We start from the raw sequence: 13957 nt of genomic DNA, 5'->3' as shown, positions 1-13957 counted from the left end.
ATTAACTAGCTATAAAAATGAATCACAGACCTTATGAGGATGGGACGTTTCCACGGCTGCTGCGCCGCGTCTTAGACTGGACTAGACATTGCAGTCCGGACAATGCTATAGCTAATCCGCACTCTACTACGTGTGCTTACCTGAGGCCAGCAGGCATCATGTCGCTAGGGTCACGTCTACAAATTAGGAAACCACTCATGCGTCTCTACAGAGTTGTCAGTAGCCCAAAACTTGTTAAGATACGCAGAGGGCAGGAATACAACATTGTCTATCAAACCAAATCGGACAGTTTCCAATATTATTGATAAGAAAAGGAGAGTAAAGTCTCATGCGCACGACTGTAGTGGTGTGCACGGTCCGGGATTATGGCATGGATGGGCCGCGGAGTGTCATCCGCGGGGCGTACGCAATTACGGACCGTGCACACACAACACGCAAGATGTGCACGGACTTCAAGGAGCCCAGACCGCAATTGCGGCGCCGTAAAATGACGTCCCATTTCCGGGCACTGCACGAACTATGGAAACTACGATGGTGTGCTTTGGCCCATAGGATAAAACGTGTTCTATACCAACTGCAATTTCAGATCCGCAGTTGCGGATAGTATGCGGCCGCAAATGCACGGTCGTGTGCATGAGGCCCTAGCGATGTGGAAATAGTTCAGCAGCTCCTAAAAGATAAGGATTGCTGCCCTAACATAGGTTTTTATTCAACAAAAGTAGACTGTTGGTCATAACAAATGACAAAGACCCCTGCGTGGGTCGAAACGTAGCGATCTCGCGTTGGATGTACTTAAACGTAAGTCTTTTTTGCACCGGACTGGACGCCGTGTACCATCTAGTTTTGTGGCTCGTTTCTCTTTTACAGACTTACTTAAAATTAAATAAAACTAAATGCATTAAAGAGCAACCCAAACTGTATATACATAAATCTGTAGAACACGTTTAGGGAATACGAAATTCCCTACAGTCTCAGAAACAATAGCGCCCTTATAATATGTCCTTATTCAGATCACCAACTGTTGCTGCATTGAATACATTACACAGATTGTCATTCTGCATTACTTATTGGGAGAAACCTGGCAGTCTATAAAGTTATTGAATATTTACAATCATTTTCTGGTTTTCTAGTTGCTTTCAAAGCTGAAACCAAGTCTATGCCGGTCCAAACTTACGTTTTTCCCACTCAGGAAAAAATATTCCCTGTGGGTAAAACTATTGAATATTCATCGTGGAACAAAATTATTCTACAGATTCAAAATGAGTTGTTAATTAGAACGCCATGAAATAAAGACATTTAAAAAAAGTAAAAAGCAGCAGAACGAGCTACGACATCAAAATAAGAAATACAATTCTCTGGAGTATAATAAGGCCCTGGTCACACAGAGTTTTTTGCATGCAGAAAATTCTGCCTGGAAAAATCAGCTCCGGTTTTTTACGTGTTTTTTTTTAGGCTTTTTGTTAGCCATTTCTTCAGACAGATGCAAGTGTTTTTTTGCCGAAAAATGCGTATAATTAAAAAAAACGCATGAAAAATCGCGGCAAATAATGCGTTTATTTTTATCTCCAGTTGATTTCAATGGGGTTTTTGAGGCAGAAAACGCATCAAGATAGGGCATGTTGCTTATTTTTGCCCGCGGGAAAAAATGCCTCCACCTCCCATTGAAATCAATAGAAGGCAATTTCGGAAATTTTTTGCCGCGGTTTCTTTGGCAAAAAAAACCTCTGTGCGAACAGTGCCTAAATCTTGCTTTATTTAGTAGTTAAGTTAAAATAATCCTTACAGGAATTGAATACAGATTTAAATAAAATATATTGAACGGAAGTAAATTTGGACAATAAAATGAGTATATAAGCTTTCAGTATATAGATACCGCAGGGCCCCATTTAAAAAAAAAATAAAAAATGAAATAAAAATATATTTTTTATTTAGATTTTCTTTTTTTTTTACTGGGTGCATCTGTATGGAAAAGCATTATTGACTACGTTAATCCAAAAATAAAAAATAAATTATGCCCAGAAATACCGACCCAGCATATGATGTACACTATACAGTGTAAATAGAGCCTAATGCCTTATTCACGCGACAGGGTCCCGCCCGAGTGTCGGCCGATGAAATCGGCCGTTTTTCCGGCCGGTTTGCATTCGTTTTGCATCCGTTCCGGGCCGGGCATATCTGGACAGTGACATCAGGGGCAACTCCTGAAGGGGAATCCCCATGTGGACGGTGATTCCACTTCAGGAAAAGCCCCTGTCGTCTGTTTCCATTTATGGACACTGAACGTTACTGGCTTCTCCTGGTGTGGAATCCCCGGTCACAGAGTGTTCGGGGATTCCGCTTCAGGAGTTTCCCCTGATGTCACTGCCCAGATATGGACAGAGACATCAAGCACTCTGTCCAGGAGCGGAATCCCCGAACACACAGGGATTCCGCTCCTTCAGGGAGCTAATGTGGGCTAGCACATAGCAGAGCAGGGAGATACCTCCCTGCTCTGCTATAGTGGCGTCGCTACAGAAGTAGCAGCTGCAGCAGCTGCTAGCGGCGCCATCGGCCATGGAAGGTGTCGCCGCTAGCAGCCGCTATGGCTGCTATAGCTGTAGTGATGCCTGAAGAAGCGCCAGGGCGGAAAGGAGGCTGATTCGCCGGGCCAGGGCAATTTGGGAAGGGAGCCAGCGCAGCGCCCCCTTCCACCTGCTGTACACCCCAGCCCTGCCACACAGTACCCCTGCACATAGCAGAGCAGGGACGTCGCTACAGGAGTACCCCCACAGTGTTACCTCCAGCATACAGCGCTTCTTCTGAATGGGATACACTCCTCCTCCTCACATGCACTCTGTGCTGTGAGGAGTAGAGAGCGAGCGACGGTAGACACGGCCATCACTCGGGACACATTCCGGTGATGGCCGTGTATTACCCGGCCCCATAGACTTCTATGGGAGCCGGGCGGCCGGGTAAACGGCCGAAAATAGGGCATGTCCCATTTTTTGACGGCCGGTTTTCCCACGCCCATCAAAAAATCGGCCGTGTGAATAGCCCCATTAGGGGTCTATTGTTCCTACTGCAGCCGGGTGACGGCCGATTTATGAACGGCCGTTACCCGGCCGGGAAACCCTGTAGTGTGAATAAGGGCTTAGTGTATTAGTGGTTAAAATCAATTAAATGGTCGGGAAAAAAAACTGGAAATAAAAAAGTAAAATCGTTTAAAAAAAAAAAAAAAAAAAAAAAAGAGTGATAGTATTTCACTCTGAGCTGCAGCTATAGATTACAGGTAATGTACTCCAGCAGCTACCAAACTGACTAGTTGTAGAGAAGTAGAAGGCCGGTTTGCCCCTTTTGTCACTGCGGCCAGGCATTGCACTGGATGGAATAACATTTTATGAAATCTCATTTATACAGTGCGGTTGCAAACCACCCGGTTTTCAGGGCATTATGCATTCCTAGGTCTTCGACTTTTAGAATGTCGCAATATTTACATGCAGTTTTTGCAGTGCGGTAATGGTACCACCTTGCGTGAGTGTACCCTTACTTCTATTCATTTTAACGGGGAGTAAAGGTTATTTCACACTGGCCAATTTTGGTTGGTGCAAGGAGCACCGATCAACGAGACTAACTCGTTGATCGGTGCTTGTTTGCTCCTTTCACAAGGAACAATGTATGGGGACGAGCGCTCGTTACTCCGATCGCTCGTCCCCATACATTATTATCATGTCGGCAGCGCGTCTCGCTGTTTACAGCTAGATGTGCTGCCGACAACGATAATATTTTGCACATTTAAAACGATACGATCAGCAGATGATCGAGCGTTTGCTCGATAATTGACCAATGTAAAAGGGCCTTAACCGTCCATCTGTAGCATATACACTCCATTAAAAACAGGGGTGAGGACCCCTTCATTCTCAACATCAGCTCTACAAGGTCAAAAATTCTGCAATGCCCTTCCTGTAAGGAGGATAAAACATGGCGGTTGTTGAAGGTTCTATAGCTATATCAGGGATGGATAAAATATTGTACATTTTAGGAGCTATCAGACCATGAGCTATTTTGAAGTTTTAAGAAGGCAATCCACCTACTGACTACATAGATCCAGAAATTTTTCCAAACCTGCACTCTGTGACGTCATCACGGCAAAACAATCTAACCTAAGCCATGTGGGTTTCTACATAAAAACACCTGTGACTTTGAAAATGGATGCCATAATGTGAACCAGGGATTATTAAAAGGTAAATTACTTACGTTTGCTTCCAGTGGTTGATATTCTGTCCAGGGTCATGTGATGGACACACAGGTGCTGGGATCGTTAGAAGACACAGCCCTGACACACAAACTGTAACGATCCACGCACCTGAGTGTCCATCACATGACCATGGACAGAATATTACCCACTGGAAGTAAACAATGAATGTTCCTACTGAATAACAGCAAGCTCTACAAAACTGAGAAATCAATGAAGAAAGTACATTGGAAAATTGTATAACTTAATTATACAAAAAAAATTACAAATATTTGCCGAAACTGGACAACCCCTTTAATTATTACTCACTCAGAAATTAATTAAACTTTATCCACAAGCCCTTCGGCAATACAACTTTCGGCTAAATACAGAAGAAAATAGAACAAATTTGAGATTTTGGCATCATAATACCCCAAAAATATAAGCGTACACCTGAGTATATTATCTCACCCAGCCCTCAATCTTCTATGTGACATCATGTTACTGTATCTGCACTATATGGAACATTACACAGTAAAGAGCTTTACAGACATGTGGCACCAAGTGCCAGACTGCTGCTTATTTTCCATATATATTGGTTCCATAAAGCTCTATACTGGAATCAATCCTACGTTCTGCATATCTTGCTAGCTGCTAAATCTGTACGACTAAATGCATAAACCCTCTGATTCACATTTTATTAACAGTATGGGAAGTGCCGACATCCAATGCGTCAGTCAAAACAGACTTCTTTAACAAGGTTTTTATAAGACTTCCATCCCATAAAATTTGAGCTATAGGCTGGATTCACACATGCAGTTTTTGGTGCAATTTTTGGAACCATCACCAGGAGTGGATCTAACAGGAAGGAAACGTATCTGTCCTTTATACTTCCCCTTCCTTTGGATCCACTCCTTGCTCTGGCTTCAAAAACTGCATGTGTGATTCCAGCTTTATACTTGCCCAGCCTACTGTAATCTCAGGGGTTCTCCACCCTCGTGGAGCTTGCAGCTGTGTTGTGATTGGCCCAGTCATCTGTTAAAAATATTCACCCTGTTAGGTATTACAGGAGAGGGTGCATTTACTTAGAGAGGACAGGGCGGTCCATGACACAGCTTCGTACAGGGTCTCACCGGAAGCAAACAGGGATAACCCCCAAGACTTACGTACCACATGAGCCCAAGTAAGTAATATTTTACTGTTAGGAACTAAACCCTTTAAATATGGCGGTGTCAAATATATATTTAAACCTGAGAATCTGTACATCACGTTTAGTGCCGTTAGTTATTAATAGTCAATTGCTAAAACTCTCAAACTAATATATAGGATACAATCAAAACCTTGTCAATAACATTAAATGCCATTTTTATTTTATGCAAATGAGTTCAAAAGTTCAGTGTTGATTAATTTCTTAATACATCCTTTGCTTTTCTGATACAGAGCTCCAAATTCCCTGCACACACAAATGCCTGCAGCTACCACTAGAGGGAGCTTAGAGCATACTGTTTATACATTGAATATAAAAGTATCCAGTGAGCGCCTAAGGTCCCTCTAGTGGCAGCTGCAGGGAGCCAAAAAGTGAGGTTTTCAATCCATATCTATACAGGGGATTTATAGCTCTGTATACAAAAAAAAAATTAAGAAATAAATGAGTGCAGAATTTGGTACCTAAAAATGACATGATGATAAAAGGTAGAAAGTCCCGCTAAATACAACTACGCCTAAAGCAGCACAATGATCTACTCTAAATACAAAATAGAGATTAGATATAAATTGGCTTAATGAGACATCCTGATCAATTATTCCTTTACTTCAAGAGAACATGACAAACGGAATTGCAACCATTACAGAGACGAATGCGGCAGGAAAGCCACCTACTGTAAACTCACCCGTCTTTTATTACAAATAAAAAATAAAACGTCCGGCGTGTGCATTATGAACTGTCAAGAAGGAAATGTTTGCTTAGCACAATCTAGAAGTAGTTAAACTTGCCACTAAAAGAAAAGCTTCATCATATAACACATTGCAGCCTGCCAGGCTGTTGTTAAATCTCAATTATGGTTATGCTGTCATATGCCCAGGATGAAGGAGTCGTACTGAGCTCTAAAACCACAACTGTGCAAGGGCACATCACATGAGAGAGGATTTACACATAGACTACACTAAAACGTGCAGCACAAAGCCAAATGAAGAAATGGAAAGGACTCAAGAAAATGTTTTGAGTATGTTCTAAGGAGACCGAGAGAGAGAGCGAGAGGGGCGAGAGAAAGGCGAGAGAGAGAAGGAGAGGGGGGAAGGCGAGAGAGAGAAGGAGAGGGGGGAAGGCGAGAGAGAGAAGGAGAGGGGGGGAAGGCGAGAGAGAAGGAGAGGGGGGAAGGCGAGAGAGAAGGAGAGGGAGGCTAGAGAGTAGGAGAGGGAGGAAGGAGAGAGGAAGGCTAGAGAGGAAGGCTAGAGAGGAAGGCTAGAGAGGAAGGCTAGAGAGGAAGGCTAGAGAGGAAGGCTAGAGAGGAAGGCTAGAGAGGAAGGCTAGAGAGGAAGGCTAGAGAGGAAGGCTAGAGAGGAAGGCTAGATAGAGAGAGAGAGAGAGAGAGAGAGAGAGAGAGAGAGGAGAGGGGGGAAGGCGAGAGAGAAGGAGAGGGAGGCTAGAGAGTAGGAGAGGGAGGAAGGAGAGAGGAAGGCTAGAGAGGAAGGCTAGAGAGGAAGGCTAGAGAGGAAGGCTAGAGAGGAAGGCTAGAGAGGAAGGCTAGAGAGGAAGGCTAGAGAGGAAGGCTAGAGAGGAAGGCTAGAGAGGAAGGCTAGAGAGGAAGGCTAGAGAGGAAGGCTAGAGAGGAAGGCTAGAGAGGAAGGCTAGATAGAGAGAGAGAGAGAGAGAGAGGAGAGGGGGAAGGCGAGAGAGAGAAGGAGAGGGGGGAAGGCGAGAGAGAGAAGGAGAGGGGGGAAGGCGAGAGAGAGAAGGAGAAGGGGGAAGGCGAGAGAGAGAAGGAGAGGGGGGAAGGCGAGAGAGAGAAGGAGAGGGGGGAAGGCGAGAGAGAGAAGGAGAGGGGGGAAGGCGAGAGAGAGAAGGAGAGGGGGGAAGGCGAGAGAGAAGGAGAGGGGGGAAGGCGAGAGAGAAGGAGAGGGGGGAAGGCGAGAGAGAAGGAGAGGGGGGAAGGCGAGAGAGAAGGAGAGGGGGGAAGGCGAGAGAGAAGGAGAGGGGGGAAGGCGAGAGAGAAGGAGAGGGGGGAAGGCGAGAGAGAAGGAGAGGGGGGAAGGCGAGAGAGAAGGAGAGGGAGGCTAGAGAGTAGGAGAGAGAGGAAGGCTAGAGAGGAAGGCTAGAGAGGAAGGCTAGAGAGGAAGGCTAGAGAGGAAGGCTAGAGAGGAAGGCTAGAGAGGAAGGCTAGAGAGGAAGGCTAGAGAGGAAGGCTAGAGAGGAAGGCTAGAGAGGAAGGCTAGAGAGGAAGGCTAGAGAGGAAGGCTAGAGAGAGAGAGAGAGAGAGAGAGAGGGGGTGAGAGAGAGAGAGAGGGATAGGATAAAATACTGTGTACACAATTATTAGGCAAGTGAGTGTTTTGACCATATCATCATTTCTACGCATATTTTCGAACTCCAAGCTGTATAAACTTGACTGTTTATTGGATGAAGGATATCAGGTGATGTGGCCTAGTGAGATCAAGACCCTATATCAAGGTGTATAGAGGGATGCAGTGCTCTTGAAATTGCTAAGATATTGGCGTGTGATCACAGAACCATCAAGCGTTTTGTTGCAAATAGTCAACAGGGTCGCAAGAAACGTGTTGAGAAAAAAACCAAAACGTAAAACTGCCAAAGAATTGAGAAGAATCAAACGTGAAGCGACCAGGAACCCATTATCCTCCAGTGCTGTCATATTCTGGAACTGTAACCTCCCTGGAGTGGTCAGAAGTACAAGGTGCTCAGAGACATGGCCAAGGTAAGGAAGCCTGAAACTCGACCACCACTGAACAACACACAGAAGTTGAAATGTCAAGACTGGGCCATGAAATATCTGAAGACAGATTTTCAAAGGTTTTATGGACTGATGAGATGAGCGACTCTTGACAGACCAGATGGATGGGCCTGTTGCTGGATCAGTAACAGGCACAGAGATCCACTTCGACTCCAGCAAGGTGGAGGTGGCGGTACTGCTATGGGCTGGTATTATTAAAGATGAGATAGTTGTATCTTTTCGTGTTGAAGATCGACTAAAAATCAACTCCCAAACTTACTGCCAGTTTTCAGAAGACACTTTCATCAAGCAGTGGTACAGGGAAAAGTCTGCGTCTTCCAAGAAAACCATGATTTTTATGCAACAAAGTACTCCACTGCATGGCTAGCCAGTAAAGGCCTTAAAGCTGAAATAATAATGACATGGCCCCTTCATCCACCGACCTAAACTCTATTGAGAACTTGTGGGCCCTTCTTAAATGGCAGATTTACGGTGAAGGAAACCAGTTCACCTCTCTGAACAGTGTCTGGGGGGCTGTGGTTGCCGCTGTACAAAAAGTTGATCGTCAACAGATTAAGAAACTGACAGATTCCATGGATGGAAGGCTTATGACTGTTATTGAAAAGATGGGGGGCTATATTAGTCACTTTTTTTTTTTGTGGAAATGTCAGAAATGTTTATTTGTAAATTGAGTTGTTTTTTTTTTTTATTATTCTCACTTTAACCCCTTAATGACCAGGCCTGAAAAGGCCTTGATGACCAGCTAAATTTTTCTGTTTTTGCCTCTCTGCCTTTCAGCAGTCATAACTTTTTTTTATTCTTTCATTGATGCGGCTGTATGAGGCCTTGTTTTATGCAGGAGGAATAGTATTTTTTATTTCGCCGCTAGGGGGTAGAAATTTTTTTATTTTTACAAACGTGAATATAGGATAAAGCGATTCTCTGCATGGTTTTTCTTGTATATTTTTTATTACATTCACGTTTCATGCTAAATAACCTGTTAAATTAATTCTTCAGGTTATTACGGTTGTGTAGATACCCAATATGCAAAGGTTTTTTGTTTTTATGTAATGTAGGGGCAAGAAAATATATTTTATGCAAAATAATGACCTTTTTTTGGGACATTTTTTTTTATTTATTTTTTTGTTACTTTTTTTAAAATTCCATTAAGGGATAACTTTACTTACAATTTATTTTTTACTTATAATGTATTAGTATACTCCTGTATGCTAATACATTACAATGTGTCACCTTGACACAGGCTGCTGTTAGGGCAGCACATAGTGTGCCCGAACAGCAGGCAAACTGAACAGACAGTCCTGGGGTCCTTTCTAGATCCCCAGGGGACTGACTGCAGAGGGATTCCCCGGTCTTTGATCACGTTACCGGGTTTCTGATGACGAGATCAAAAAGGGGAGTCCCCTTCGCCATGGTCCGTGACCACGGCATGATCAATCAAAGGGTTAAACAGCTGGAGTCAGAATGTTTTTCGACCCCAGCTGTATTCAGGAGGCTGCTCCAAGATCAGGAACTGTAAGTTACAGCTCCTGCTTAGAGGATGAGTGCTCATCAGCCTCCTTTACAGCCAAACCAAGAGACATCGCTGTAGACAAAGCACCTGCACCGCCTGCCGTCAAAAGACGGCAGGCGGTCTTTAAGGAGTTAACAGATTAAAATAAGCAAGTGAGATGGGAAAATTTTCCTTTTTCATTTAGTTACATAATAATTCCGCACACTAATATTGAGCACACATAGATATTCTCCTAAGAAAGCCAAAACGTCACTTTTACTTAACTATTCAGGTTAACATTTTGGGTTGACAGACAGCAATAAGATAGATAGATAGATAGATAGATAGATAGATGATAGATAGATAGATAGATAGATAGATAGATAGATAGATAGATAGATAGATAGATAGATAGATAGATAGATAGATAGATAGATAGATAGATAGATAGATAGACAGACAGACAGACAGACAGACAGACAGATCAATTGGATCGATAGGAAAGATGGATAGATAGGAAAGATAGATTAGATAGATAACTAGATATACTGTCACAGGGGGCGAGGACACCACTTCACAAATGTTGAAATATCCAGATGGGTTAAAGAGAACCTGTCACTTCTGCTGACATATTTTAGTAAATACTTGTATTCTGCATGAAACAACAATTCTGGGGCATAATTTCATAAAACTTTGCGTTGTGCCGTTCTTCTGTAGGGAGCAGAAAAAACATAGAACAACAGAATGTGATGCATAATGTACATGGGAAACGCTGATCGCTGCAGGGAGGGTAGGAAAGTTTCCTCACTGACAAGTCCAGCACAATTAGGTGTGAAAGTAAATGTCAGGATAGAACTCGGGTGTATTTACACGAGCAGGTTTTGTGGCTTTTTTTTTGCTTTGGTAAAAATGAACTCTTGTTCTCTCGTGTGAGGCCTCATGCACAAGATCATATTTTTTTTTAACCCTTTTATTTCTTTGGAACGATGCACACAACCGTGATGTTCACTGATCAATGTCGGGGCTACAAATCCGGCCCGCAAAAACTCAGGACAAGTGATTTTACGGTCCGGATTTGCAGCTTGACAAACTGGCGACATCAACTTTGTGGTTGCGGATCCTGAATACGGATTACACGCTGATGCAGTATGAAAGGTTTTTTGCAGACAAATGGACCGCAACAGATCCGTCGTTACTACGGTTGTGTGCAATAGGCCTAACTCTTTTACAGCAAGCAATCTGCTCCATCTTCATCTGACATATAATATCTATAGAGCAGGAATGGATGACTGAGCAGAAAGACTGCGTGACAATGATTCAAATGCTTAAATCCAGACACCAAGTCAAGGAACCCAAGTAATTCTAAATACCACTTACTTTTCTGCTTGAAGCTTTGTTGTCTTCCCAATCAAATCCTGAGTTTGTTCTTTTGCTGCCTGAAAAACACAGAGAAAGAACTTGAGAAATCTGAATTACTGGAGAACTAAACAAAGAAGCTTATAAGGTTATGTTCACACGTGGCAGATTTGTTGCTGAAAATGCAAGTGCATGAATTTTTTGCAAAAAAAATTGCCCCGTCTGAACTTATCCTAAAAGAACAACTTCTAACAAGAGCTGCTAATATACATCACACCTATGTATGTAAAAGATTCTAGAGGCTCTCAGAAGTGAAGAGATGTGATCATACGTAGCGATCATGGGAACCGACATTTGTCAATATTGCCAATAAAAAATACAAGAGCATGGACAAAGCTTGTCCTATGTGCAGGTATTCATAGAAATCCGTGTTGGGGATCCCAAAATTAGTAAAAGTAGAAAAGGATTGCGAATGTGACCCAGAAGAAGCTGGACAAGGCGAAATCCAGGGTCGGCGGGAGTGGCTTGGCGTGCAACGTGGAGATTTTATATATTTATGAGCGCTTTGTATTCAGTCATTTTGCATATGAAATAAAGTACCAAAAGATTTTATCCAACGCTGCAGTCTGGACGTGAAGGCTGGGAGACCATGCAGTGGATACACCAAGTGTGTTCTGATACTTCATCTACCACATCTGACCTCCTTGATATCGGGGATGGTGCAGAACTTTTCCTGGAGTCTGTGTGTTGAATTTTTATCCGGACTATACAGTGTGTAGCCCCATTGCATATAAATTCTTATAAATGTGACCCTACAAACAAAGATTGAGAGTTGTGATCCCTCTTGTTATCAAATTCTTGACATTAATGTCCAGTAATATAATATAGAAAATTAGTCAATTGTATGTGTTCTATTGTTGGAATGGTTGTTAAATGTACACCTTTGATGGTCTTTTTTTTTTTTTTTTTCTTTAATAAAAAGTTCAGTCGGAGTGTTTGGTGTAACTTTTTAATTAGTCTTTATTAAAAATGTGTTTTACTTTTTCATATACAGCTGCTCTCTGAGCTGGAGACCACTAGAATTGGGCTGGGTCGGTGAGAGATAAAATGACATAATTCGCCTATAGTTCAATCTTATGCAAACGATGGACAACTGGGTTCCTTGTAGACGTGGATTTGTTCTGATGGATTCTGCAAGAGGCTACATCACTAGTGCAAAACTTAGTGGCGAAAGGCAGCATCCTTGACGAAGCCATTAGCATAAATCCACATTATATAAGCCATATCACTGCTTTATAATGAATATTCGCTAATATACACAAAGAGCTACAAAGTTTACTGATTTTTTTTTACGTTATCATTATTGGACTTTTATAATAATTACCCAGAATATGAATGAATTAGAAGAGTACTACATGGAGAAATAACGAATGTATCATAAGGATGATGACTTGTGCTGATCACATATGAAGAAGGCCTGCTGACTCAGTAAGTAGAGGTTGGGCTTGACCAGAGAGGATCTTAGGCTCTGATCGCATTAGCCTCATGATATCCGTTTTCAACAGAGACATGACCGCTATGACGGATATGTTTTCTGACGATTCAAAGTGAAAACTTAATGGACCCCATTGACTTTAAAGGGGTCATTCAAGGTTTTTGCATATTTGACAAGAACAAAACTGCAGACTGTGCTACTCTTGCTGTCAAAAGTACAGGTAAGCTTAACAGAAACTCAAGTGGAACCCCTTAGCGCAAGTGTGAACATCAGGGTTTCAAGGCATAATCCTTGTTCTGCCATTTACCCTCCACTTTTAACCCTTATGTGATTTCCCTCTCCACTGAAACAATAGCGAAACTATGAATGCTCTCGCTCAACTGCCAATATAAGGCTATATACCAAGTATGAGACACGTCGCTGGAATTTCTGATAGTATTCGTGCTAGATTAGCAGAACAGAGGCATGAAAATGGTTCCTCTACTCCTCTGTGATGAACTATGTGTCTGAAGCACTGGTGTATAGCGCAGATACAGCATTACACTCCAACTTGCATAAGCAGCTTCAGTCCAGTTAGGGTTCACCCTGCAACATATGGAATCCATGGCTCTACCATTATAAGTCGGTGACTGGGACTTCAAGTAAATGTCCACTCTGGAATGCTATTTTGTTATTGTAATCTACATAGGTGCAAAATTCAGTGTGGATAAATTTCCAAATATATTTCCAAAACAGTTGCTACTCCATTATCCTGATACAGTGCTCCAAATCTCCTGCATAGACCCAATAAATAATTACAAAATAAATAAATTTAGGTTGCCTGCAGCAAATACTAGGCCTCATGCACACTTCCATCACAGTTTTCACAGCCGTTTCTCACGGATCCGTTTGTCCATTTTGGTATCCATGTGGTTTCCATTTCCGTTACATGTTTCCGTTTTAAAGAGGCTCTGTCACCAGATTATAAGTGCCCTATCTCCTACATAATCTGATCAGCGCTGTAATGTAGAGAACAGTGGTTTTTATTTTGAAAAACGATCATTTTTGAGCAAGTTATGAGCAATTTTAGATTTATGCTAATTCGTTTCTGAATAGACAACTGGGCGTATTTTTACTTTTTACCAACTGGGCGGTGTACAGAGGAGTGTATGACGCTGACCAATCAGTGACTAATCAGTGTCCTACACTTCTCATTGTTCCAGCCCAGCATGATCCACAGCACAATCACACTGTGCTGTGGATCATGCAGGGCTGGAACAATGAGAAGTGTATGATGCCGATTGGTCAGCCTCATAGAATCCTCTGTATAACGCCCAGTTGGTAAAAAGTAAAAATACGCCCAGTTGTCTATTGAAAAACTCATTAGTGTAAATCTAAAATTGCTCATAACTTGCTAAAAAATGATTGTTTTTAAAAATAAAAACCACTGTTCTCTACATTAC

General features: G+C 42.4%; 1 protein-coding gene across 1 annotated transcript in view; it reads right to left on the bottom strand.

The window, feature by feature from the left end:
- LOC142699057 (conserved oligomeric Golgi complex subunit 6-like) overlaps positions 1 to 13957 on the bottom strand; it is a gene marked incomplete at its 3' end in the record, with an annotated part of 59292 nt that overhangs the window by 12422 nt on the left and 32913 nt on the right. Inside the window, exon 4 of the mRNA XM_075847975.1 lies at positions 11042 to 11100. Within this exon, the coding sequence (XP_075704090.1) occupies positions 11042 to 11100 (59 nt within the window). The remainder of the gene's footprint in view (positions 1 to 11041; positions 11101 to 13957) is intronic.

Source organism: Rhinoderma darwinii, unplaced genomic scaffold (genome assembly GCF_050947455.1).
Source record: "Rhinoderma darwinii isolate aRhiDar2 unplaced genomic scaffold, aRhiDar2.hap1 Scaffold_121, whole genome shotgun sequence".
Lineage (NCBI taxonomy): Eukaryota > Metazoa > Chordata > Amphibia > Anura > Rhinodermatidae > Rhinoderma > Rhinoderma darwinii.
The sequence above is the reverse complement of the archived record's forward strand: the minus strand, read 5'-3'. Positions and strand labels throughout refer to the sequence as shown.